The sequence below is a fragment of the Colletotrichum chrysophilum genome, assembly GCF_026319265.1.
Source record: "Colletotrichum chrysophilum strain AFK26 chromosome Unknown scaffold_107, whole genome shotgun sequence".
Taxonomy (NCBI): Eukaryota; Fungi; Ascomycota; class Sordariomycetes; order Glomerellales; family Glomerellaceae; genus Colletotrichum; species Colletotrichum chrysophilum.
Window position 1 is genome coordinate 16741 of NW_026517394.1, and position 26255 is coordinate 42995.

General features: G+C 53.0%; 8 protein-coding genes across 8 annotated transcripts; 3 read left to right on the forward strand and 5 right to left on the reverse strand.

Moving 5' to 3' along the window:
- Window positions 1-264: 264 nt before the first annotated feature.
- COL26b_010218 (uncharacterized protein) lies at window positions 265-2224 on the forward strand (the record flags this gene model as incomplete). The annotated part of the gene is given in 6 exon segments (XM_053182925.1): window positions 265-591; window positions 645-833; window positions 889-1314; window positions 1848-1995; window positions 2069-2185; window positions 2199-2224. 6 exon segments carry the CDS (start codon window positions 265-267, stop codon window positions 2222-2224), a joined length of 1233 nt encoding a protein of 410 aa, XP_053033094.1.
- A 1022-nt stretch (window positions 2225-3246) lies between these two features.
- Window positions 3247-4728, forward strand: COL26b_010219 (uncharacterized protein; the record flags this gene model as incomplete). Its single annotated transcript, XM_053182926.1, has 1 exon — window positions 3247-4728. One exon carries the CDS (start codon window positions 3247-3249, stop codon window positions 4726-4728), a length of 1482 nt encoding a protein of 493 aa, XP_053033095.1.
- A 141-nt stretch (window positions 4729-4869) lies between these two features.
- On the reverse strand, window positions 4870-5943 carry COL26b_010220 (uncharacterized protein; the record flags this gene model as incomplete). Its single annotated transcript, XM_053182927.1, has 1 exon — window positions 4870-5943. One exon carries the CDS (start codon window positions 5941-5943, stop codon window positions 4870-4872), a length of 1074 nt encoding a protein of 357 aa, XP_053033096.1.
- A 428-nt stretch (window positions 5944-6371) lies between these two features.
- COL26b_010221 (uncharacterized protein) lies at window positions 6372-8026 on the reverse strand (the record flags this gene model as incomplete). Its single annotated transcript, XM_053182928.1, has 4 exons — window positions 6372-7110; window positions 7170-7452; window positions 7634-7905; window positions 7962-8026. The coding sequence occupies 4 exons, from the start codon at window positions 8024-8026 to the stop codon at window positions 6372-6374; spliced, it is 1359 nt and encodes a 452-aa protein (XP_053033097.1).
- Window positions 8027-9546: 1520 nt separating this feature from the next.
- On the forward strand, window positions 9547-11138 carry COL26b_010222 (uncharacterized protein; the record flags this gene model as incomplete). Its single annotated transcript, XM_053182929.1, has 2 exons — window positions 9547-9810; window positions 10224-11138. The coding sequence occupies 2 exons, from the start codon at window positions 9547-9549 to the stop codon at window positions 11136-11138; spliced, it is 1179 nt and encodes a 392-aa protein (XP_053033098.1).
- A 4590-nt stretch (window positions 11139-15728) lies between these two features.
- Window positions 15729-16613, reverse strand: COL26b_010223 (uncharacterized protein; the record flags this gene model as incomplete). The annotated part of the gene is made up of 3 exons (XM_053182930.1): window positions 15729-16238; window positions 16318-16385; window positions 16556-16613. The coding sequence occupies 3 exons, from the start codon at window positions 16611-16613 to the stop codon at window positions 15729-15731; spliced, it is 636 nt and encodes a 211-aa protein (XP_053033099.1).
- Window positions 16614-18393: 1780 nt separating this feature from the next.
- COL26b_010224 (uncharacterized protein) lies at window positions 18394-23218 on the reverse strand (the record flags this gene model as incomplete). The annotated part of the gene is made up of 7 exons (XM_053182931.1): window positions 18394-19289; window positions 19337-19369; window positions 19684-19963; window positions 20017-20033; window positions 20293-20530; window positions 21966-22279; window positions 22336-23218. 7 exons carry the CDS (start codon window positions 23216-23218, stop codon window positions 18394-18396), a joined length of 2661 nt encoding a protein of 886 aa, XP_053033100.1.
- Window positions 23219-24314: 1096 nt separating this feature from the next.
- COL26b_010225 (uncharacterized protein) lies at window positions 24315-25526 on the reverse strand (the record flags this gene model as incomplete). The annotated part of the gene is made up of 4 exons (XM_053182932.1): window positions 24315-24479; window positions 24536-24766; window positions 24935-25395; window positions 25523-25526. 4 exons carry the CDS (start codon window positions 25524-25526, stop codon window positions 24315-24317), a joined length of 861 nt encoding a protein of 286 aa, XP_053033101.1.
- Between the last annotated feature and the right edge of the window lie 729 nt (window positions 25527-26255).

A 26255-nucleotide genomic window follows, 5' to 3' on the forward strand; every position in this document is an offset into this window, starting at 1 on the left:
CCGCCATACTCACTCAACAGCCCTTCGCAGGGCCATGAAAGACAAAGAAACCCGTTGCGCCACGACCAGTGATCACCCGGCACGGCAATCCGATCGGGGAGATTGACTTAACCCCGCCCTCGGCATCGCCCGGTCATCCCGATGGAGCCGTTGACTGGATCAAATTGATCGTAGTCAACTCGCTTCGTGTTCAATTCCCATGCATCGTTGCCTCGTTTGCGATTTTCTGTACCGATTGTGGATTCTTAGACATAGCTCACCACCATGCCCGAAGAAATCGACGTTCTTATCTGCGGTAGCGGGTCAGCGGGCCTCTGCGCAGCGGTCTGGCTAGCTCGTTGCGGGGTCAAATTCAAGATCCTCGAGCGCCGGGAGGGTCCGCTCCAGCAAGGCCAAGCCGACGGCGTGCAGTGCCGGACAGTAGAGATTATGGAGAGTCTGGGGTTGTCGGAGGATTTATTGAAAGAAGCCTATCATGTCCTGGAGCTCGCATTTTGGACTCCGGACGGCAACGGCGGGATCCGGAGATCACACCTGGAGCCGGACACGGAGCCGGGGCTGAGTTGGCTGCCCCATGTTATCCTGAATCAGGTACGCACGTTTTCCATAAAGGACTTTAGCGACAGGCCTAATGAGACTTTTAGGCCCGGATCAACGAATTCATGATCAAAGACATCGAACGCGTATCTGGGCAGTCTCACATCCAGTATGGCAGCGACGTCCAGAGTGTCGAGGTAGACAGCCAGTTAGCCAAGGATCGAAAGGCTCATTGCGTCACGGTCAAGGCGGTAGAAAACGGAGTTGAGCGCACGTATCGAGCGAAATATGCCCTGGTAAGACTCCGATCATTCATGACACCTCATCGAATTGCTAACTAGGTACTTCAAGGGTTGCGACGGTGCCCACAGCTCCGTTAGAAAATCACTGGGGTTCAAGATGGTAGGGGACAGCACCGACGCTGTCTGGGCTGTGATGGACGTCTTTGCCAAAACAGACTTTCCCGACATCCGCAAGAAGTGCGTGCTGCAGTCTCCAGCAGGCAACCTCGTCATCATACCGCGAGAAGGAGATGAGAAGGTCCGATTCTACATGGAGATGCCTGGCTGGGCGGCTAGTGACGTCAAGCCTGACAAGGTGAAGCATCGCGTCGACCAGATATTCAGTCCCTACACGGTGGATATTGTAGAGACTTCGTGGTTCTCCGCGTATGCCATCGGCCAACGCCTTGCAGACAACTTCACCAAAGATCACCGTGTGTTCCTGACTGGAGACGCATGTCACACTCATTCGCCAAAAGCCGGCCAGGGTATGAACGTGAGTCTTCAAGATGGATACAACATTGGGTGGAAACTCGCCGCTGTGATAAAAATGGAGAACGACCCCGCGATATTGGAGACATATGTCTCCGAGCGGCAAGAAACCGCCAACGACTTGATTGAGTTCGATCGCCACTTCACCAACCTTTTCTCATCATCGTATCGGAAGGAACATGGTGTCACTGCGGAAGACTTTCAGGACTATTTCATAAAATCAGGGAGATACACAGCCGGACTCGCAATAGCGTACAAGCCCTCAATTCTGATTCGGCCAAGCGAGGCTGATAAGCTGGCATCGGGTGTGCGCGTGGGAATGAGATTTCCGAGCGCGCAAGTAGTCCGCGTTTTCGATGCCCGGGTCATGCAATTGGCGAGGGCCTTGCAGTCTGATTCACGATGGCACGTGGTTGTTTTCGGGGGAGATATCAACAATGCAGAAGGCGCGGCTCGTTTGTCACAGGTAGGTTCAGCGCCGTGTCGGCCAGCACGACCTTTATCAAGGACCCATTGATATTCTAATCATCACACCAGGCTACCTCAGAACTGGCTGCTGCTCTGGAACGTTTGGTTCTTGAACGTTTTCACTCAGTGTTGTTGCTCAAGTCTGACCGGAAAAAGCTGGATGAGAGGAAGATTCCCAGCTTCTTCATGCCAAACACAGGACATGGAGGAGTGCGACGTAAGTCCATCAACACCACATACTTGTGTCCATCAAGGCTTCATGTCGCTGACGAGAGCTATCCAATGCTTAGGTCTCCAAGATGTGTTCGTTGATGACCAGAGTTATCATGCTGGTCATGGCGAAGCTTACGCCAAATACGGCGTCGATGCTGCAGTTGGGACTATGGTCCTCGTCCGTCCAGACCAATGTAAGTGAGCCAGGTCTCTACCCCTCATTCATCAGCTGAGAAGGCCTCAAGACGTCTCTTTGATATGCCCATTGGGCCGAGCAGACGACATCGTTAAATTCTTCATGGACCCTACCACCCCCTCGAAAGGCTGAGAACTATGACGTTTTCTCGGAGCGTCTATCGAAATAATCTTCGACTCCACAGCCGATTGGTCGGTACTGGGGCATTCATTGGCTGCAGAAAGATTTTATATTGAGTTTCCACGTCTTCGAACTTCGACTACAATCTTGAGCAATAGAGATGAGTTCAGATGTAAAAGATGTAGAATTCTTTCGTCTTACCTTTGGTGCCTCACTTAGCTCGAGCATCATTAGGAAACTTTGAAAAGACTTTGTCTTCTGTCGTCGATATCCATCTGTGAGCTAACGGTGATACCTTGGTGACAAGAGCCGGCGTAGAAAGCATGCAAAGAATCTTTCAACGAAAGAGAGCATCCATTACAGCCTTTTACAAAGCCCCCTTCTTCATACCCCGACCGCCTTCAGTGGCTCTAGTGAAGTTGCGAAATCTTGTAGCGGCCACCCATCTGGGCTGGTTTGTCCAATGATTTCGCGAAGAGTTTTGGGACTGCTTTGGAGGAACAAGTTCAATCTTGACTACAGCATTTTGAAAGGTTTCTATTATTCCTCTTTACTCAATCAGAGTGAACTCCTGTTTTCTGCATGGCTGCCAGAAGAAAGGTATGTGGAGACGGTTTTGTATGTCTGCTTTATGTGTGCCCCGCAGCTTTATGCTCTAGAGAACCCCAACAACTTTGTTAACGCTTCCATTATTATTCAATTTGGACAACTGAGAAATACGTCTTTGCTCCAAACAGGTGACATTCAAGTATATCAAGCCGGTATCTTTATGAAATCTGAAATCAACTGCTGCTGCTCTAGTCCTCATCGCGTTTGTGCCATCCGTTGCGACTGTGGGCGACAGCAACAATTACTCCCTCAAGCAATCCATCCTCGCCTTCTGTGGCATCCTGTAACTTCAGTGTCACCCACCAGCTGTCGCCATTGGTCAACGCAAAAATGGCTCGCCTCACCGGTCTGCCGTCTGAGTTGATCGAAATGATATGCGACTACATTCGCCCGATGCAACCGATGAGAGACCGCTTCGCCAAGACCACACATGAGAACAACCCCATCGACAGGGTCCTCCTGCTGGAATGGCGGTCTCTCAGAGACCTCTCCGTAACCAGCCGATACTTCCGAAACGTCATCATGCACGGCGGCCTTCTCCACCGCACGCTCATCATCCGTGACTCCTTTCATGAGCTCTTCAACCTCCTGAAGCTCTTCAAGTCAGACCCGGAGCTCGCCCTCGCAGTCAAACAGCTCTACATCCGCATTTCCCGGTATGATCCTGGTCCGCAAGACTTTGGTCCCCACTACACGCTGCCCATCCTTACGGCAATCAAAGACTTGGGCATGGACTCCGAAGCTGCGCGGCGCGAGGTTCTCCCCCGCTCTAGGGAGGCGTCGCCCGTCGGTCTTCGCGCCATCTCGCCCTTCAGCCTTCCCGCCACTCTTGAGAATGAGCCCGATTGGCAGGTGTCTGTCAGGCGCTACGGCGTTCTCGTCAAGCTCGTCCTGGCGCAGATGACCAATCTAGAGGACCTTGGCGCCGATATCATGAGCGCGGACGTACTCAAACCTCAGAACAAAGAGTACGGGCGGGCCCATCGCGAGTTCATCAATGTCCGGAACCTCTCTCAGCTAAGGTCTGTGTCTCTCAGGGGATCCAAAGAGAGCGGCCTAGTCAGTAGTGATCTGGACTTCCTGTTGAGATTGGGACCCGTCAAGCATCTCTATATCGACACCATGAACGCAGGATCACGCACCGCAGAATGGGTATACAACCTATTCTTCACTCTGGTGGGCGTCCTGGACAACGTCACCACGCTCATACTCAGCAACAGCACTTTCCTCCCTCTGGGTCTAAAATTCGTCCTCCGTCATTGCGCACCGCTCTCAACCTTCAAATACAGCTTCACCAATGGACAGATATCCAGTCTCTCTCTGCCATCTGAAGTCGTCGCCGTTCTGGGAGCCTGGCATGGGAAAACCCTCCGGACGCTTTGCCTCAGATTCCTGCCCGTCGGCGGCAACAACTACGTCGCCAGATCCTCCACCTCCAACTCTTTAATCAAGTCTCTGCAGGGATTCGACGTTCTGGAAAGTCTCTGGGTCGACCTGGATGCCGTGGCTGGAGGCACTGAGAGGCGTCCCGCAGCATCTCAACCGGCAAACTCCCACACGCTGCCTTGGATCATCGGCACGCCGGAGCGCTTCGTTGCAAGCCTTCCTCGAACCCTGAAGAGAGTCTTCCTCTGTGTCCCGTATAGGACCAACGGCTGGGACGATAGTGTTGTTTGGCTGGCGCGCGCTGCAGATGAGTTCCCTGGTCTCAATGACATACTTTACTACACCGCGTTACGAGGATACACTTTCCGTATGATTAGTAGAAGGCCGGTCAGGTGTCCTTATGTGCCGGTTCTGCAGTGGGATTAATATGCTTGACTGCTTAGGGAGTTGGTTTTGAGCTATCCTGCATCAAGACCAGGCTACAGGAAGAGGGCACAGATGTTGATATCATGGCATTAGTCTTGTATTTGTATCATTCTTAACATTAATTCATCGCTTTCATCCAACTCAAGCCTTCCCCCACCCCTGAACCACGCCCACGAACCTCTCAACCTCCCCCACCTCCGTCGCCCACGTCGTAAGCAACCTCACAACCGCCTCTCCATCCCCCCTCTTCTCCCACACATAAAACACAAACCGCTCCTGCAGCGCCGCAATCAAGCCCACCGGCAACACCGCAAACACCTGATTCGTCTGCGTCACCGCGTACACGCCGAACCCCGCCGCCGCGATCCCCGCCGACAGCCGCGCCGCGCACAGGTTCGCCTGCCGCGCGAGGTCGAAGTACAGCTCCTCGCGGAAGAGCTCCGCGAACTGCGCGCCCATGACGCGGCTCTTGGCCAGCAGCGAGCCGTGCTGCTTCACGTAGAACTCGAACTCGGAGGCCAGCCGCGCGTCTTTGACGACCACAGCCTCGCCGAGGAGGGCGCCGTTTTTTGTGCCGCCGATCCAGAAGATGTCTGTGAGGTCGAGGATGTCGCGGAGGGTCATGTCATTGGCGGGACTAGCCAGCGCGGTCCCGATGCGCGCGCCGTCGAGGAAGAGGAGTAATCCGTTTGCCTCGCATATTTGCTTGATCGCCGCGAGCTCCGCCTTTGTGTGCACCGTCCCGATCTCCGTGGCGTTGGAGATATACACCAGCCTCGGCTTCGCCATGTGCGGGAAGTGCCAGTTATCATCAACAGCGCGCTGGATCGACGCGGGCGTGAGCTTGCCACCATCCAGCGGAGGGACGTTGATGATCTTGTGCCCGGACGCCTCGACGGCGCCCGTCTCGCGCGTGACGATGTGGCCCGAGGACGCGGCGATGACGGCCTCGTGCGGGCGCAGGCAGGCGGCGATGGAGATTGCGTTGGCGGAGGTGCCGCTGGGGACGAAGAAGATGCCCACGTCCGCGCGGCCGAGATGCCGCCTGATGTGGCCGCGGGCGATCTCGCAGCAGGTGTCGCCGCCGTAGCCGGTTTCTTGGGTTGTGTTTGTGGCGATGATGGCTTTGAGCAGGGCTGGGTGCGCGCCTTCGGAGTAGTCGTCGAGGAAGCTGTAGCGAGGGGCCGCTGTGGGCGCGGGGAATTGGGAGGGCATTGTGGCTTTGGGGTTTGCTGATTAGGGAGATGGTGAAAGAGGGTGGGAGGTTGTGTGCTCAACCCGCAGCTCCCGGGGGAATTGCTATATACATTTTGACCTTGATTGTTTTGTGTTGCTGATGGCATGGAGCGCCGTGGAACGCATTATCGTCCGATGACATAAAATCCGAGCGGGTTACTAACTGCTACGTTAGTCAGTGCGGGAACCCGGTGGGTCGGTGCTCATGCTCAACAAAACACTGACAGGAACATGTCGCGTGTGTCTCGAAACTTTAAAATGAAAGTACGGCTACTTGCGGCGTGGTGGCGGATATGTTCGGCATCGCGGGGACCGGATGGGGATCCCGGGTTGTCTTATCTTTTGGCAGGGAGCAGGGAGCTTGATGTTGACCCGTGTGTCCAGCGTGCGTTTTGTCGGGGGGGTGGTCACGAGGATATCGTCTGCGACGCGTCCAGCGAGAAGTCGATGAAACTGCGGTACGTCTCCACGGTTGAGGCGTCGAGGGGCCGCGGGTACGTGAGGACCTTTTGGGACCTCGGGCGCAGGGGGACGCCGCTTGCGGTGAGGTCGTTGGCGTGGTCGAACAGCTCGGGGTACTTCGCGTAGAAGGCCGGGTCGATCTTGTAATACGACGCGCCCTTGTCCATGTTGAGCTGCTTGAACGCAGCGCGGGCGTACGCCGGCGACGAGAAGAGAGCCGTCACGTCCGGCGCCGGGAGCGTAACTGCCGTCGTCGTCGTGTCGGCATCCTCGTCGGTGGTGGTGGTTGACATGGCCGTGATGAGGTCGGTGACGCGGATGTAGACGGTGACGTCGGGCGCGCCGCGGACGAGGTCGGACATGGTGGTCTCGACGACGTAGCCGGTGACGGCGTCGCAGAAGATCTGGTCGATGTGCGGGTTGGCGGCGTGCAGCTGGATGAGGCGGTCGCGGATGGAGGGGAAGGGGATCCAGTCGATGACGCGGGGGTGCGGGTGCTTCATCTGCGCCTCTGTTGGCCGGTAGCGCTGGTGAAGCTTGTCGAAGGTGGCGGCGGAGGGGTAGAGTTGCCAGGCGGTGAGCTCGATGATGTGGAAGAAGCGTGTTTTGGCGTACCAGGCCATCACGTCGGGGCGAGTCATGCTGTTGAACATTGATAGGACCATGAGAACTGGCTGGTAGATGCTTTGGAGGGTTAGTTCCTGTGTAGGTTGGGTATGTGTGAGGTATTGTGAGATAATTACCCTTGCATTGAGGGCTGGCCCTCGGGAGAGAATCCGGAGGCGGCCAACTTGCTCTTTAGAAGACGTTGGAGGAGCTGGATATGGTCCGAGAATGGCGAGTTTGATAGCGTCCAATTCTTTCTGAGGACCAAGCTTGACTCTTGAGTTGCTGCCATGGCTGCCTGGTATGGCTCAACGCCGGTTTGGTACTCAAAACTCCAGATATTCGGGATCTGATTGTACAGAGGGCTGATGCCGGCTGCGTTGATCAGTTCGGGCAGCGCACCAGTGTCGTCTAGTTGTCCTTTTGAGAGTTAGAATGAGTTTCCGTGGTGATACGGATGAGCACTCACCTGCAGCTGGTTCATGACCTAGGTGAGCATCAAAGTCAAATAGTGTGGTGTCAAAAGACGTCATGTCCATCGACCGTAGCGCAAGCGCATCAGCTGTTTCTGATTGATGCAAGCGACTTTCTTCTATCCCACTCGGGCCCTCGTGCGTCTTGCCTCCACCTGAAGCTGTGTCGTTGAGGGTCTTGGACACCGTATCATTCAACCCTTGCAAGCTGGCCATGAGCCGAGACAGTTTTGTCTGGACCTCGACCAATTGCGCCCGGAGCTGGCGGTTCTCCTGCTGAAGAGCTGCGACTCGCTCATCTTCTGGTTTCTGATCCGTGTTGACCCTATTGCTGAGTTCTCGGATGCGCTCTTGCTGTCTGCGCCGGAAGGCCTGCTGGGAAAGGCGGTTGCGAAGTCGCCTAGAATTACGTTAGCCGTCGCAAGTGAATTATTCATGGTACGAGTTGATTCATACTTCCGCTCCTGCTCCGTCATTGTGTCTTTCTCATCACCGTGAAGATGAGGCTCGTTGTGACCCATGGTGGTGGTCGCTTTCCTTGGCATTCTGGCGTTGATGGCTCATGAATGGTGAGAAGTTGTTGGTCTGAAGGGAGCTAGCTTATCGATCGTCGCGAAATTCGGAAATGTCACCGCCCAGGCCAATTGGGTTTGACGAGGGCCCGTGCGCAGGACTAGCGCCGGGACCCACCTCCGATCCACCCTCCGAAATCTCCGGTTCGCAGGCACCGGAATCGGCGACAGGCCTTCCGGTCCTCGCTATCTCTCCACCGGCCCGGTGCTATGCCGGCGTTGTGCTGCTTTCACCGCCCATCACCCCGCGACTCGCAATCTGTTTATGACGAAGTCCACCCACATCATGTCGCAACCTGCCATGCAAACTTGTTGTGGCCATGTTTCGCTTATCGGAGATTTTAAGACATACTGCCTCTCAGTGTCTTAGGGTGTCGTCCTGGGGTAGGTATACCGCTTGTGGGATAGCGGCCGTTGTTTTTACCGTCTTTCATCATGAGGCGATCAAAGACTTGTCGCAAATGCGGTTTCCTCTTATCTCTCGCATCAAACACGCTTTTCTTCAGCAACGTCCAGCCCCGCTCATCACAGTTGATTGGCGTCTCCTCTGAGCAGGAACAACGCGGCAACCCTTGAAGCCCAAAGCATGACAGCCCAAAATGGGTCTTGAAGCTGTGATGTGTCTTTAGCCATCACCATCGCCAACCACTTGGGTAGGCTCGATGGAGATCGCCAATCGCACAACCCCCTGGACGAACAAGCACCACTGCATCCAATTGCGTCAAGTAGCAGTCAGCCACATATACGAAAAAGGAGCAGCCACCAGGCAAACAACACATCTCGCATGCAGCAATCACGGCAGCAGACATCGACCGCAGTCCAATAGTCTGCCAGTCTCCTCCCGCCGCCATCTCTTTTAATAGGCCAGGGTGCGGTGGGAGGATAGACCCTGGCCGTTGAAACTCAGCGGCTGGGAGAAAAAAAGGGGACGCTCCTTGGCTGCTCCCGACGGGGACCCGCGGGGCGTGGGAGCCGACCAGTTACAGGCGACGGGAGACGCTTAGTGGGGACCCAGCCACTGACATTCCCGAGCTCAGCGCAGACAGAGTGACAGCCCACCACCCAACGGGCCAATGCACGTAATCGTCGTCGTGCCATTGTGGGCTCTGCTGCGAAAATTGTTAGTGTCGTCGCCTTTTCCCAGCCACTTGGATACTGTCAATGTAATAGTCTGGCTCTTCGCTCGAGAAAGAAGGAAATGTCTGTGTTTCTTTCTTTCCTAGCTCCCGTCGTTCCAGTCTGTTGATCTTCGATCTTTTTGCACCTGTCAAAAAGTACCAACGTCTTTTTGCCGTCTTTCAGGGTTGGCCCCTAATCATCAAGCTTCGTGTCTTTCCCAGCCTCCATCGAGAGACAGAAGAGACACCGAACCCAGAACCCGGACGAAGAGTTACAGCGTAGTGTCTCATTCGTCCTCCTCCCACTGTCACTCCCAACACAACGCTCAAACGGCGGCCTTCCTCGCAATCATGGCCATGGGCATCCAGCAGCAGAACCACCACCACCAGGGATCACCGCCCATGTTCCCCGGCGACTTTGTCGACTACGGCGGCCAGTATGAGACAAACGACCGCCAGCCGCGAAACACCGCCAACGGCACCGGCAACGGTCGCTACCGCCGCCCTCGATCGCCCTCCCTCGACGACGACTCTCGCTTCACCACCGGCGCCCCCAGCGAGCAGACAAACTCTGAGCTGCACGACGCCGTCCTCGCCCAGGCGGCCCATCAACAGGTGAGTTAGGTCACTGTGGCTTACACTGGACATCCCACACAAAGTACAAACAGAGAGAGCACGGAGCCCGAGGGAAAAGCAAGACCTGCTTGGAGCTGGTAGCTGCTACAGGCACCGTGCCACCAGCCTCCAGAATTTCTTACCTCATGCTACCTCCTCAAACTCTTTCCTCGTACAAGGAGCCAGCGCTCGCACCCCCCAACCTCCCACCTCCCTCCCCTCCCTTTTCACACCTAAACACGGGCACACCCGCTTGCTCGTGCTGCCCAAAAATCATCAGACGAACACACACATACACCTACGCGCACATACACATCCATTACCTCACACAAACACCACAAACCACCACCACCGCGTTCGCGAACACCGCGACAAAAGACACACAACCGCTGACAATGTCTGCCACAATGCAGCAGCGAGTAGTCCCAACAACCCAGCCCGCCGGCGCGCGCACCCAAGCCCGCGCCGCCGGCCCCCGAAGCGGCCCCCCCTCCATGGCAAACGCCTCCCAGAACCGCCGCTCATACCCTCAACCGCCGCCCGTCAACTCCCAACTGCCCCCCTACGCCGGCAACCCCGAAGACGAGTGGTCCCCGGCCTCCCGCGCCGCCGCCGCAGCAGCCGGAGCATCAGGAGCAGGCGCAGGAGGCTACTCCCGCCGGCGCACAGAACGCCACGCGCGCCGCCAGTCCTCCACCTCCGGCGCGCCCACCGCCTCCGACCCCGCCCTCCAAATGTCCGGCGGCGCCGCCTCCTCCTCTCCCCGAATCAACAACAACGGCGACCACCACCCGCAGCGCGCGCCCTCCAACCCCGCCGGCCTGCGCCCGCCCTCCCCGCCGACGGCCGGCATGAACCTCGGCCTGGCCGGCGACGAGATCTCGCGCCTGCAGAGCCCGTCCATCTCCAAAAGCGTTCTGGAGCCGCTGCAGCGCAAGATGCTCGAGTACCACAACCTGATGGAGGAGGCGCAGGGCCAGATGACGCAGCTCGACGCCGAGCTGCGCGCGCTGCAGGAGCGCCGGCGCCAGGCGGAGCAGCGGTTTGTCGATGCCAAGGGCAAGCACGACGAGTACGAGCGCCAGCACCTCGACGTCGAGAAGGCGCTTCGCGGGGACTACGCCATGCCCATCCCTCAACCGCAGCAGCAGCAGCAGATACACCCGCAGACGTCGCAGCAGCAACACCAGATGTACAACGACAGCCCGCCGCGGACGCTGGGGCGCCCGGCGTCGAGCATCATGAGCTACGACGAGAGGCCGATGAGCGGGCGCAGCTCGATGCAGGGGAAGAAGGGCAAGTTCCGGATTAGCTTGTTCGGGAGGTAGATCAGCGTGCTGATTTTGGTGACACAGCAGGGGGTGTTCTTCGAAGTTGTTTTAATATTTCTTAAGTTTGTGATGATGAGGCATTGATATCTATCCGAGAGAAGGGTAGGGGCACATGTAATGACTTTGTTTAATGCGCGGCATGGCAGAATAGAATGCATCTTGCGACGTTCTTGGTGAATGAAACTTGTCTTCACTCATTTCAATGGTCCGCTAGTGATTGAATTTGCGCCCATCACTCTTCACGTGCCTGGGCTCCGATTCTGGATTCCGGAACTAGCTCCGAAAGGGCCCAATTCATCCGGCGACGACCAGCCCCGCACCGTCCGGGATCATCCGGACCCCAACGGAATGGTTCATCTAGCCCTTGAACCGGGCCAGAAATGCCCTAATAAGCAGTGTGGTAGCATCGGATGTTACGCCCTTTTTCGGCAGTTTCTTCGTATCCTCTCTGTCTAAAACCTACATGTATCTGATGATCTTGTCCGGTTGCCTATCCTGTGACAGGACAAGCAGGACTGTAAGAGGCTCTCGCAAAGGCAAGTTAACAAAACAAACAAGTTGCTGAGTCCATCCGGCATTACTACATCTCTTTTATATGCAAGTACCGAAGTAGGTTTGCGGCTGCCTTCGTCCATGTCTCAGTGATGCCTCTCAAAAAGTCCTCGTCTCTGTAACCTGGTGCATACGCCCGTCACAACTTTTGACTGCCTTTCTCGTTTGGGTACAACCTCCTTTATGGGTCGGTCTGCCCATTAATCACACCATCCCGCGACTTGCTCCGGGTCGGCAAAGCAAATTTCGCGCCTGTCAGCGCACTGGTAGCCCTTGGTGGCGATGGTCTTGCAGGCGAACTCCCACGGGTCTCCCTCAATGTATCCGCCTTCTTTACTGTAGCACTATAGACTTGTTCAGCTTTTGCTCCCGTCATCCTACCGAAGATTGCTGTCGTTTCCTCACGCGGCCAGAAGGAGCGTCATCTTCACCCTATTCTTGACTTCATCAGCAAAAGTGATTGGTTGCTAGTGACTGTCTCTGTAAGCTGACGGCTGACGGACTGAGCCCGCGCCAAGTAGTTTAACGCTTGCTAGAATGCTAGTATACGCAGCCTGACAGGCACACGTCGAGTTTTATTACTATCGGTTCTTTCATGTGTCCAATCAACAAATATTCCGTTGTGGCGTCCCGAATCCTCGGCGTCTATTCACACGACCAGGTCTGACTCCCGTCCACCAGGCTGAGAAAGATGGCAATCTGCACAACCTAGCGCATCCAACTTATCTCACGATCGGAAAACGTGATTTTCTGCATTTGCCTATCGAGCTTTCACACAATCAATACCACAGCCGCGAGCAACCTTCCACCGCAATGAGCACCAAACCTCGATACTCTTACAGCCCGCTGCCGAGCCCTCGTCACACGCGTCTAATCAGGCTCCATGCCAGCGACACGGATAACTATCCAATAATCTGTGACCTCGTGGAGGTCAACATCGACGATAGGCCTACGTACGAAGCTTTGTCGTACACATGGAACAACGAACATCCGACCAAGCCTCTGGAAATCGTACCAGCGGAAGGTTCGAACATTACGAGCCTTCTCGTGACTACAAATTGCGCGAGAGCGCTCAGAATATTAAGGAAGCGCATCAAACCAAATTCTACCGCCAAAATTGGGCTTTGGGTCGATGATGTTTGCATCGACCAGTCTTCCTCTGGAGAGAAAAGTGCCCAGGTCGCCATGATGGCCGAGATCTATCGGAACGCGAAAGCTGTCCTCGTCTGGCTGGGAAACAGTCATGCACCTCCGAACCGAAGGAGCATGATGTTTTTCCCGCTCCTACACCCGTTCAACGAATTGGCCATGGGAGAGCGTTCTCAGAGCTGGAAGCCGCGATGGGTGAAGATGCTGTCGTCCGCAGCACCAATAGTGGCAAAGATAGTCGAACGAGGTACGTGTTTCAAAAGCAGAACGTGTTTCAAAAGCAGTATATCAGAGAGCATTCCTTGTCAATGAAGATAACATGCGTGAGAATATACCGATTCCTGATAGTCTGACACAGTCTCTAGGAAGTACTAAATCACTGCCAGTTCTGACCGCGCCGTACTGGACCCGAGCCTGGACTTTGCAAGAGTTTCCGCACACAACCTCTCAGATACTATGCCTCAATTCGAGGACCTTCCCCATTCATGGCATAGGTCTCGCGCATGTACATTTCGAGGCGACATCAAACATCCATATACACCACCGACTATTTGAATGGGCAAGGCGAGAAGATATATGTGGTAGCGAAAGACCGAGACTTTTGAGCATGTTCCTGCCAGATGTTCTGGAAATGGAGTGCTCAAATCCCCAAGACAGAGTCTATGCACTGAGAGATCTGTTTCCCAGTGTATTTGGCAGCATCAAAGTCGACTATAGCCGCAGCGTTGAGGACGTTTTTATTGAAGCTACGAGATGCCTCATTTTATCAAGCCAAAACTTGGAGGCTCTATACACATCCTGCATATGCGACAAGTGGTACAGAAACGGCGGACCGTTCAAGCAGCTATACAACGTACCCTCGTGGGCCATTGACTGGACTGCTAGGTCAGACGGGCTATACCGCGCTTCTGATGGGTTATTTCGAGAGGACGAGAGCTGGTTACCGGTTTCCCTCAATGTCGGGTTCACTGAATACCCCTCTCTTCCCGCATCGTTCAGCGATGACGGTCTCCGGTTGAAGCTTTGGGGGAAAGAATTTAGCCAGATTAGCAGCTGTGTTAGCGAAAAGCTCACCTTCCACGCGGACCCCCGAGCAGGTGGCAGGCATTTCATCCGGGTAGTCGCGAAGCTCTTTTCAGATGCTGCTGGAACGACATTTGCAATCACAGATTCTCTCGGTCATGCCATGGCACAAATCCTACGCACAATCTATTTGGGCTGGTCTGACATCTGTAAAGACGCCCTCAACGAGATAGAAGTTGAGCGTAACCCACAGAGGGTATGCGAATTACTGAAAGTGCAATGCAGCTCAATGTGCCTGTTGCTAAGGAGAAGAAGGTTGTTTATTACGACAGATGGTAGGCTTGGGGTTGGAAATCGTGATGTATGCCCCGGGGATTCGATATGCACATTCGCCGGCCTTAACATGCCATTCATTGTGCGCCCAAAAGAATCCTACCATGTTTTGATCTCTCCCGCCATCGTGGATGGAGCTATGAATGGCGAGATGTGGCCGGGATATCAAGAAGAAATTGTTCCGTGGGAGATTACATGAATAGTTTACTTGCCTTCAACCATCGAAAATGGAGATGGGAATGTAGTGTAGGGAAAGATGATTTAACTTTCATACCAGCTTGACGTCCATCAGCGTGACCTCGCCCATTTCCAACATTCCCATACTCTCTCCCGTCATCAGATCTTCGACGTAACTTTGTGAAAAGCCTCGTAAGAGCCAGCGTCCCCTGAAGGTCGCAGAACAGCCAGCCCGTCACATCCCAAGAACACGAAAATGGCATCGACAGGTAGTACGGGGCGAATCGCGGTACCACAACGGCCTGCCACCGTAGGAATGATTGGGTACATCACGCCGACATGCTTATCCAGCGGCTGAACAAAACCATCAGCATCATGGCACTCTGGCAATGCTTCGTCGTCATCAACATCCATTTAGTCAAAGAATGAACCAAAACATTGGGCCCATGACTGGAAGTTGTCATCGAAGTGGATATACACCTACCTATATCTGCGTTCATTTCATGTCAGAGGACCAAACCCCATCCCTTCTCCCTCATCACACGGCTGCGTGGAGTCGAGACCTCAGGCGAATGGCCAAGCCACGGTATGTCGAGAACCGTAGTACTGGTGTGACAATTCCAAGATGGATCCCTATGTAGGGTGCGCATCAAAGCTGTCCTGCAGTCATCGGAAAAGACCTGCTCCACGGGCTTGTTGTAGTCGGGCCTGATGTGCCTAGCGATATAGTCGTGCATCATGCCCATCAGCCCGTACAGCTTGTCGCGGAGATTGGCAGCGGAGAAACCGAGATAAAATCACAAATCTTATCGAGATGGAGCTGGACTTGATGCGTGGCGACGTGGAGTTTATGCGAAGCGCACTGAATCAGAATCAGGACGAAAACATCAAGCTGTTTACCGTCATCACCACAATCTTCGTTCCGCTAGGCTTCGCAGCCAGCATATTCAGCATGGATCAAGCGCCAGAAACCACCACCCTGTATTACATGTTGGCCACCGCAGCCGGAGCGTTTGCTTTCACAGGAGCAATGCTTTGGATTATCAAAGAGGTCGACTTGAGGCAGCCATGCGGCGAGTTCAAGGGCTTTTTCACGCGTGACAGGACCGATATCGATGACGGAGACACAGAGAGCAACGAGGAAGAAGAATACAAGGCTGTTGTTGGGTCAGCCCATTTCTAATAACATCAATTACTAAGAGTAGCCATGGTCAACACCGCGACTTCATTGGAAATACATATTGCAGCCCTCAGGCTTTTGTACATGACACGGAAACAAAGCAGTTGTTTATCAGTTGCACTCAGAAGTTCTTCCATGATCTAGACTCTTTGAGCCCTGGATTCATGACATATTCAGCTGTCCAGAGCCGTAGTACCCAGCACTTCATGCACACTTCCAATCTTGTCGATCCTCCCGTTTGACAATAAGGCAACCGCGTCCTGGCCCTCCCGCATATTCTCGGCTAAGCCGCCAAGTCTGTGCGATATGGCGATAACCGTGTGTCCCTTTGCGGTAAACTCTTCGTGAATGATGCGGCTCATGGCAGTCTCGGTGTCGGGATCCAGCGAAGCTGTAGCCTCATCAAGGAGAAGAATCTTTTTTCCGAGAAGCTGTCCACTCAACACAGAGGCCTCAGCAGCGTCAATCGACTTTTGGAGGATCGCTCTTGAAAGTGAAAACAGCTTTGTTTGACCGGTAGACATTTGAGGTAGAGATGACATAGAGGTATCCAGGATGTCCTTGGCCTCCGAGGGAGAAATCTCAGACTTGCCCGATTTGAAGTGAGACCATAAACCAGTCCGCTGAAGAACATCGATGATAAGGACGTCGGCGAGGCCGCGCCATCCCACCATGGATATGGGCTGGAAGCGAGGGGTGTCAGTACACATGCATCGCGCAAGTATGCGGAATGTCTTGTGGAGTTAGGTTGGAGCTGCTTACGTTGAGATTGAAGCGAAGGCTGGTTTGGTCTAGAATGAAAGGGTCCTGGCAGACAGTGATGAAGCAGTCTTCTCGAATCAATGAACGTGGGACTAAGCTTAGGTCGACTCCGTCCACTTTAATACTTCCAGAACTGACATCCAGCAGGCGGAGAAGTGCCAGCAACAAAGTGCTCTTTCCGCTATGTTTGTATTGAAGTTAGCCATTCTGCTTCACTGTTATTTTCAGGCTGACATACCTTCCCGTGCGACCGCAGATGACAAGTTGCTGGCCACCAGAAACTTTGACGGTGACATTTTGTAGAACAACGGCCTCAGAACTGGAGAATACCGTCAGTTTGAGAACGAAACGTTGAAGTGCCTTCGGTCGTACTTGTAAGCCACTGTCACGTCATTGATCTCGACTACTCCAGCTGAAGGCCACGACAGCTCGGGAACATAGTCCTCGCCTGGTTTATCTTCTTTTGGCGTCTGTTCTTCGAGGTTCTTTAGGCGAGAGCTGTCGTCTCGTCAGTGAAACGATCAGATTACTAACCTTACCTATGGATTGGTTTGGTCGCGTCTCAAGACCAAATCGGTAGCGGGCGGAAGAAGTTGAGAGGAAGAGAGAAAATTAAAAAACAGCTTACATCGTACCAAGGGATACCTCTAGATTTGTGAAAGCCGACACAAAACTCAACAGTGTCGAATTCACGACAAGCACTAAGTTTAGCGCCATGCCAATTTGTCCTGCCGTCGTTGTACCCTTCATCAAAACAGCGAAGGCCATGAGACTTGTAGCGATTGCAGCCACAATCAGGTCAAGTACAATACACAGCCAACGTTGAAGACAGAACAATATGTAAGCAGGCTGTTGCGACTTATCGAGCGATCGGATGTTTGCGTTCTCGACTTGTTTCTCCCAACCGAATGCTCGGATTGTTGCAAGACCGTCCAGCTAGCTTGACGTCAGGCAGTAATTTCAGAAGCGTCGTGGATAGATAACTTACCGACTCGAGAAAACTAGAGTACACAGCTGATTGCGACTCAAGATCGAGAAGTCGCAACTGTCTCGATGTACGCAAGTAGACCCGCTGCACAATGTAAATGGCCACCACAACCAGTGGAAATGCCAATGTCATCATCTTCTGGGCGCTGAACAGCAGAGCCGTTTGCACTATCAGTTTGAAGATCTCTGGTGAACCTGTTAGTGGGTGCCGGAGTAAGACTTTCCAAGGCTGCTACTTGCGGACTGTCAAGGAAAGAATAGCGGGTGGCAACTGCCGATCCACCAACTGGATGTCTTGGCTGAAGCTGCGATGACTTAGCAGAGAACGCGATTCGCCTTAAGTGCCTACTCACCGGTTAAGAGTAACACCTATGTCAGTGTTTGAGAAGAAGGACAACGGTGCGCTACGCATTGTCAGTCAAGTATCGAAGCCGTCATAATGAAGGAGACGAACTCAATCACGGTTCCCAGAAGGCGCCGGTGGAGCTCCATGCCGGAGTGTGGAGCTATTAAGAGCCATGTGGAGCTATTCCGGGGTCAGCACGCTTCAAGAATGTCTAGCAATGTGACTTGTAACTCACGACATGGAACCGTTGGTGGAACACCATGCGAGAAATGAGCACAAGACATAACCTCCGGCGTAGAACCAGGTCTCTGAATTAGGTGCTGAAGTCCATTTCTGCAGCCAGTACTGTGGAAACGTCGCAAAAAAAGCATTTCCAGCTGTGCACAGCAACAGAAGTAGAAAGTTTCGAAGCTTTACCGCTGTAATGTAATAGCCTACAAAGAGATACAACGTTAGATAATAAGCACTGCCAAAATGGCGAGGGACTATACCATAAAGCGAAAAGTCACCGGCCGCTCGGCTCAAGTCAGAGATGCCTTCTTCTACTTTCAGCTTCTGTTTGAATACGGTCTTGTCTATCTTGACCTCTTGCACCGAGCTTTGATCATGGCTTCCGTCATCATTGAACTTAAGGATCTCTCCGGGCTTTTGAGCTAAATCATCCCAGGTGCCTTTGTAGGTCACGGAGCCATTGCCGAGAATCAGCAGTTGGTCAGCCAACTTAAAGTACGAGGCTACAACTGTCAGAAGATCCTCAGAGCTTTCCACGGTGAGCTCGACTTACTCGAGTTTGTAATGATAAAGGAGGTAACCCCTGCCTTTTTGAAGTATCCTTCCGAACCGATGAGGTTGTCAACGATTTGACGTTCCGTCTTACCGTCCAGCGCGCTGAAGCTGTCATCCAGAAGCATGATGTCGCAACGCGCGTACAGTGCACGCGCAAGAGCCACGCGTTGTCTTTGTCCCCCAGATAAATTCAAACCGCGACTTCCGATCATTGTTTGGTCTCCAGTAGAGAGGGCTTCGAGGTCTTCCTTCAAGCAGCAGAGTTGGATCACCTCTTCGTACCAGCTTTGGTCCTCCGGCAGAAACCCACAAATGGCCTCCTTCAATGTGCCTCCTGGCAGCCAAGGTGACTGTGCACAGTATCCAATGCGCTTGGAAGACAATGAGATTGTTCCGCTGCTGATTGGGAGCTCGCCTATCAGAGCCTTGGCCAGCGCCGACTTCCCGCATCCCACAGGACCGGAGCACATAACTAATGAGCCACGGGTAATGTTGACGTCGACGTTGCTGACAATCGGAGGCTTTGAGGCATTTTGTTGAATAACCACGCGCTCGATAACAATTGCTGGCGCAACTTCGGTCGTTGCGTCGTCAGACTCAATCAACAAGACTTTGCTGTCACTTCGAGGAGGCTGCAGTAGATAGTCTTGTATCCTCTGGAAGCCAGCGAGCGACCCCACAGCCTGTGGAATAATCGTCATGATCATGTTTGCCGGGTGCGTCACCAATCCAAGAAGGGCTGTTGTGGTAAAGGCGGTTTCAGTATCAAGGTACTGGCCCTTCTTGTTGATACTAGCAACAATGACGAAGACCATGAGGGTAATTATGGGAGCGAAAAGACCCAAAGCATTGGCTGGTAAAGTAAGCAATTCGACCTTCTCAGTGTGTTGGACGACATACCGCTAGCGTTGTAAGCCACCATCATCCATCGGACTGCATTCCGCGTAAGTATGGGTCAATGGCCGTCTTGTATAGTGTGACGAAAAGCATACCACGGCTGGCCATGTGTAACTCCTGTTTTCTGAGATGTTGGACTAGCCCAGCGGCATAGTTAGTCACCCCAAGCATCTTCAACCCCTTCATCGAGGACAGCATCGAAGTTGTCATGGCGAGGCGCTTTTGCGTAGCTTCGTTCCAGTCCTTCTGTTTGCTTTGAAGGTTTTGAGCCAGATATTTACTCATGCGGGAGCAGACTTAGGAGGGCATTAGTCGTTCACCGAAGCCAGATATAGGAGCTAAAAACTCACAGAAGATCATGACAAAGGGTACCATACAAGCCCAGCCAACCTGTCGGGCCAACATCACTGTACCTATGAAAACCTCAATAATCTGCGCCCAAGTTTCGTGGAACTGTCGTGCGCTTTGCCCGACATTTTCTGCGTCGGTACTCATCAACGTGATGGCCTTGGCATCATCGTAGCCTACTGATTGCTGGGTCAATGACTTGTTGTTGATGAGACCAACCAACGCTCCTCTGATCATGACCTGAAGTCGGTTCAAGCGATTGAAGTAAAGAGCGCTGGAAACCTGCCATGGAACGTGAGCCTTCGTTCAGTCCCAATAAAGGGTGAGAAACTTACAGCCAGGCCGATGTAAACTATTGAAGCCACGAATATCAATTGATAGCCAGTTTGCGAAGACTCGACAGATGACGAATTCAGATATCGGATTACCGTACTGATCAAGACTGGTTGGGCATAGCGGAAGATAATGAGTGAAAGTCGGGGGATAATCGGGGCCAGGGAGTGCGACCAAAGGCTGCTAACTAAGACGCGAGGTAAGGTGATCTTGGTCTCTGGCTTGACTTCAGATGGGTCAGTGATGCCAAGTGTTGGATCCCTGGGGTCCTGACTAACCTCGCTGATCCCAACATCTCAGGGCCCGACGTCTAAGCACCTCCGATGAAAGCTCGGTATGCAACGAAGGAAGACTGTCTCCGGAGAGGACGAACTTGTTTCCGCGGGCGAGGATCGGGTTGATCCACCAGAAGAAGGTTCTGCTGAGCACGCCACCTACTTCTTCTGGAGACGATTGTTCGCCAGTGTTCCGTAGGATCGATGCCTTGCCGCGGCTTCCAGCGATGATGAGCACAAGCTTCAGTGTCAGGTTGGCTATGCTCATATAGAGAGCATCGTCGTTGTATAGTTTGCCGCCTTCATAAGCCAACCAGAATTCGGTAGCGTCACATGCCAAGGATACGAGCAGATAGATGATTGCAAGATCAGATGGTCTGACCGAGCGAGAGTGCTCCAAGAACAGCAGAGGGCATAGTAGTATGCATGCGAAAAACGAGGTAATCGCGGCAAAGTGACCGACGTCGAACTCAGTTACCAGCGAGACTCGTGTACCGCCAAAGAAAATCTGCACAAGGGCCAGCAAGACTGCGATTATCTGCTTGGGGTAAGTCTCCATACGATCGATCCCAACATAGGCTCAAACCCACAAGTGTCACATATCCCCGATGGCCTGACGCAACTTTGATAGATTCTTGGCGCAGTTTCCATAGCCGAAATGGTGATAAAAGCAAGAACACAGTCGACGCTGCTGCGGAGATGGCCTGAGAGTTGTGATCCATGATGGGCTCAGGTAGGCCCAGAGGGATTGAAGCAAAGCAGGTGAGGAAAGCAATTGCGATGTGTAGATTTGTTTGTGAAGGGTTCTCAACGACAATTGCAATCGGCGAGGTGGAAACCATCCGAGCCTCAGCATTTCAAGCATCGGTGTAGCAGGCGCAGCAATGTTGACATTCAGAGAACCAAAGTCCCTTTAGGCGATGCCGACATCGCGTCCGAAATATCCAGGGGCGAACCACCAATGAACTCGCTGGCTTCAAAGCAAGCTGCAGGGGTGGAATGTGGGATAGCTGAATACGAGCGGCGCAGCGACGGCCAACACAGATTTCAGGGATTCATACACCTTCCTGATTGGATTACAGCGCCCTGGCTAGCTGCAGGTACCAGGAAAAGACGGCATGTTGGTGCAAAAGATTGAGGACATGGCGCAAGATAAGCCTGGAGATGCACCCCAGCTTATCGCTGCTGACACCATGGTGCTGAGCTTACCCGCGATGGCATCATCCATAAATGCGGGGCCAGGTTTTGACAAGATCCGCGGGCATACTAGGTTGTGGTTGTGAGGGAATCGTTTACATATCGAGTGCATCATCGTATCAAAACTTGTTACTGGGATTGAACTTTACTTCGATATGCTTCTGCCAACTCTTTGCCAAGTCGTCTAGTCCGTCTAGGCCCTAAACCACTTCTTCACACTACTTTCCTCCATGTGCTCCTCAATTTCATGATCAACATGAGTCTCAGCAACTGCGTGATTGTCCTGAGCTGCTGCCAATACCGGTTTCGAGCAAGTGGGTTCCGGCTGATGCCCAGGTAGATTGACAACAAGTATCCCGCTAAAGCCAGCATTGCTGGCTTCCGCCAGGTGCTTCGTCTTCGTCCGGGATGGGTAGGTCCCTAGATACCTTTTGTCAGAATATCATGTCCTTTGGTGACGCGCAAAATCGGAGACTTACACTTATTTGCAAGTCGCCAAACTTAGGGAACAAGCAACGATACAAGAAGTAGACTTGTGAGTAAGGGTATGTTGACCCATTCCACTTCTTCCCCTCCTTCGAGCCTCTCAGGTACCAGCTATTGCACCCGGTGTACCACACTCTATCTTGCATGTCTCTTTGCATCTGCTCGACATATTCTTCTTCTGCATTCCTCTTGACTTCTACAATGGTGCCTTTGCCATCTAGCAATGGCTTGATGATACGCAATGAAAAGTTGATGGAATTCTCAGCGGCGATGATTGCAGAAGTGTGCCCAGTGAGGGAATTAGGGCCTGGTAAACCGCAGTCAGCAAATAATGAAACTTGTAGGGCGCGCCAAGAGACTTACCTAGTAGCACAAAAAGGTTGGGAAAGTTGTTTAGAATGGTGCAGTTGTACGCTTCTGCGCCGCCAAAGGTCTCCCAGTGTTGATCGATCGTCTCGCCGCCTCGCCCAACCACCTTCAACCCTCCAACCGCATTGTTCGTTACAAAGCCGTTGCACATGACTATTACATCTGCTTCAATCATGCCGTCCTTGGTCCTGATTCCTTCTGGTACGATCTCAAGGACCGGATCATCCATCAGAGTCATATTCTCCGAGTGCAAGCTCTCGAGGTATCCTGAGTCAAAAACGCGTCTTTTGCAGCCAAGCTCAAAGTCGGGAATGATCTTGTCGTGGTATTTCTCCGGTGCTGTTGCTCTCATGTACTTCTCAACCCGCGCCTGCACTCTTTTGCGGTAGCGCGTCCCGGCATCAGTCATGTAAAACCCACGAAAAGAGTCTTCTGCCCAGGCAAACATGAGAAGCCGCTGGATCGTCATGGTACCGGGAACGCTGCCGAACACCTTCTTCATGAACGTCGTGTTGGCAGAGTCGACTGATTCCATGATCCAGTGCTTCGTTCGGATCACCTGCGTGAGGTGCTTCACCTTATCCACGATCGCTGGTATCAGCTGTGTTGCAGTGCAGCCATTGCCGAACACGATCACCTTCTTGCCCTCAATGTCCACACTCGTATCCCACCGAGAGGAATGAAAGATGGCACCTTTGAAGTTCTCGGCTCCGGGGACATCGATTGGGTTCGGCTGCATGAGCTGCCCTGTGGCCGTGAACAGGAATTGGCACTCATGGGTGAAGATGCTGTCATCGCTGTACCGCCGAATGGTCATTCTCCAGCGATGACGGGCTTCTGACCACTCGCATCTCTCAACGTCAACACCAAACTTCATCTTGTTTGTGAGGTTGTATTTCCTCGCAACGTGGTCCAGGTATCGCCATAATTCCTCCTGCGGTGGCATGACCCGACTCCAGTCGGGATTGGCTTCGAATGAGAAGCTGTAAAGCGCACTTGGGATATCGCAAGCACATCCTGAAGTGAACGTCAGCATCCTCCCTAGTTATTCCTCCGTGTTTTCCATACCTGGATACTGATTCACAAACCACGTTCCACCTAGCTTGCTGTTTCGTTCAAAGAACTGGATGTCGCCGATATCATACCACCGTTTCAACGTCGCGCCAAGCCCAATGCCCGCGAACCCAGTGCCCACGCATGCGAATTGGCTATAACTAGGTACCTCACTCTTCGACATGATTTTGGTTGATCTAGAAGTTTTGCATCTGTAAGCACTGTGGGATACCGGCGATGATCTAGCTCGTAGCCAAAGAGACAAAATGGATGAGGCCAAAAAGTCAGTTTCAGAAGTCTAGCAGCTTGAGTAGCAGAACCCTGCTCGGTGCGGGGACTACAAGTTATGTCGTAGTTGATTTGGTTACCTGAGCCTGAAGCGCCCATACCTCGGCTCGTGCCACGTTTCGCGCTTCTTCGTCCGACAATAACCAGCACATCCGTGCGATCTTCCGCTGAAAGTCTGAACTATTGGCGGGCTTATGAAACGGCCAGTGTTCATCGCGTGGCGGAACAGCTCGCACAACTGAGCCGATGAGCAGGGGAGCTCTGACCAGGAAGGTGAGGGGAAACCGTTGCTGGGTCTGCTAGTGCAATGAATTGAATATCACTCCATTGGTCAATGGCGACGACTGAAGACATCTTGCATTAGCCCCAACGGAAAAATGTAACCGTTGGAGGACCGGAGGGTCGGAGGAACGGTGAGTCGAAGACCCCGGTTAGTTCATCTCGATTTGGCCCCTGTCGTTCGCTTTACATCACCTCGGCTCAATAGCCGAGCTGGATGATTGACGCTGAAGACTTGGCAGCGTGGCGGCGAGTATGTCACGATTGAGTTTACTAAATTGGGCAGAGATCACGCGAGGAGTGGCATTTGTGAACAAAATATACTTACTTACATTGATGAAATGTTTTGATGATTAAAGCTCCTCATTCTTGATCCCGTTGGTCTTTGCCTTGCTAGCCTCTTCCAAGTCAAACGTGCCCGTCAAGTCATTAATCTTCTGGCGGGGGGTGTAAGGGATATCCTTCGCACTGGCGGTTGTCTCTCGCGCTAGGCGCCATATCCATTCTGGCCCTGCCCTCTGTTTGATTTTGTCAGCCCCATGCTAATTGTTCATGGGATGATTTTACAACTTACGAGTGCAGTCACCAAAGACATGATTCTAGGAAGGTAAATGGTCCCGCCGTATCCGCTGTAAAGCCCGTTCACAATTGCCTCACCAACAGTGTCGACATGAAGCAGTGGCATAACAAAATGTGGCTGTCCGGGGTTGAACGGGACAAGAGGCGTCCTAATGAAGCCGAAGATTCCAAGGGTTTGTCGAACTTTCAGTGCTTTGTGGATGTACTTCAACTCGAGTTGCAAAGACTGTACTATGTTAGTCAAGCGTCGGCTTTGGGGCGTGGTCACCAGTAGACTGACCTCATGCATGGCGGTTAGTCCTGCTTTAGTTGCAGAATAATCTGCGATTCTGACGGGTGGGACCACTGAACTCATTGACCCGATGTTGACGATATGTCCATGATTTCTGCGAACCATATACGGCAGGAACTCCTTCGTCAATAGGAAGGGCGCAATGAGATTTGTCTTCACGGTGAGCTCAATGTCGGCATATGAGCCTTCCATAATTGTTGCACCCCGCGCAATGCCGGCATTATTGATGAGAACCGTAGGATCCCCAACCTGAGTTCGAATGAGAGTGCAAAGCGTCTTCAGTGCCGCCGTATCGGTCAGGTCACACTTGAAGTAGTGAAGCTTGGAGCCCTTGGGTGGTTCCCATGATAACGGTGCCAAGTCAACCACTACAATGGTCGCTTTGGGGTTTCTTGCGAAGATGTGCTTGATGATGCTTGCGCCGATGCCGCTGCTGCCGCCGGTGACGACAATGATTTCTCGATCCCAGTCCCACTTGTTGTCCGTCACCCAGTTATTTGCTGACCATTTGTTGAGATATTCCGTCGTCGAAAGAACAAAACTAGCGAGCGCAGCGATGTAGGCTAGTCTGCGAACATTTTCGGGTTTAACTCCGGAAATCCCAATTGCTCCGTGACCTTGCGCTGCGGCCACTGCTAGCCCGGCGGCAATTGGTATTGATAGAAACGGGTTGAGTACTGATTTTCTCACCCATTGGGCAATAACATCGACCGTAAAACCTTCTCGTGAGAAAGCCATTGTCGTAGTTCACAATTGAATCAGTATACAGAAACTGAAAATAGTCGGATGATTTTCGTTGTTTTCATTGATGCTCTAAGTATCATCAAGGGCTACTTCTCCAATCTTGTAGTCGAAACGATCACGTTTCAACCTGGAGCAGAAGCAACTCCAACCCCTGCAAACCATATTCCGGGAAGCTGAGCCGAGGTCCCCAAACCGCGCCACGAGATCGAACTAGCCAATCTCTCACCGAGGATGTGCCAGAGCATGAAGTTGCAGCATCCGTGCATTGGTTCGCTGCACATCAAATGAGGGGACCATTCAGCGTTGTGCGCGGCTGGAGACGGCGCTCTAACCCAAACGGGACGATGCGATTGCTCAGATGCCACGCAGATCTACGATAGTATGCAACGGTAAACGAGTGCGAAGGTTTCTTGACGCAGCTCTCGTCCCTGGTTTATGCCTCGGTCAGGACGGTCGGTAGTTGGGTTTGACACATTTTCCCCCAAGCCCGTGCCTCTGCGGACAGACATGTCAGTGACATTCTGGGCGACACTTTTCCTGTTTCTTCAGGTCAAAACGAAACGCTTTGTTTGATTGCACCGCAGACGCGAGAAGGTCGCCCGAAATTCTGTATCGTACTGTTAGCTTGCTCTCGGCTGCCTATTTGCCCACATTTCCCTCCCACTGGCTTGGATAGGCG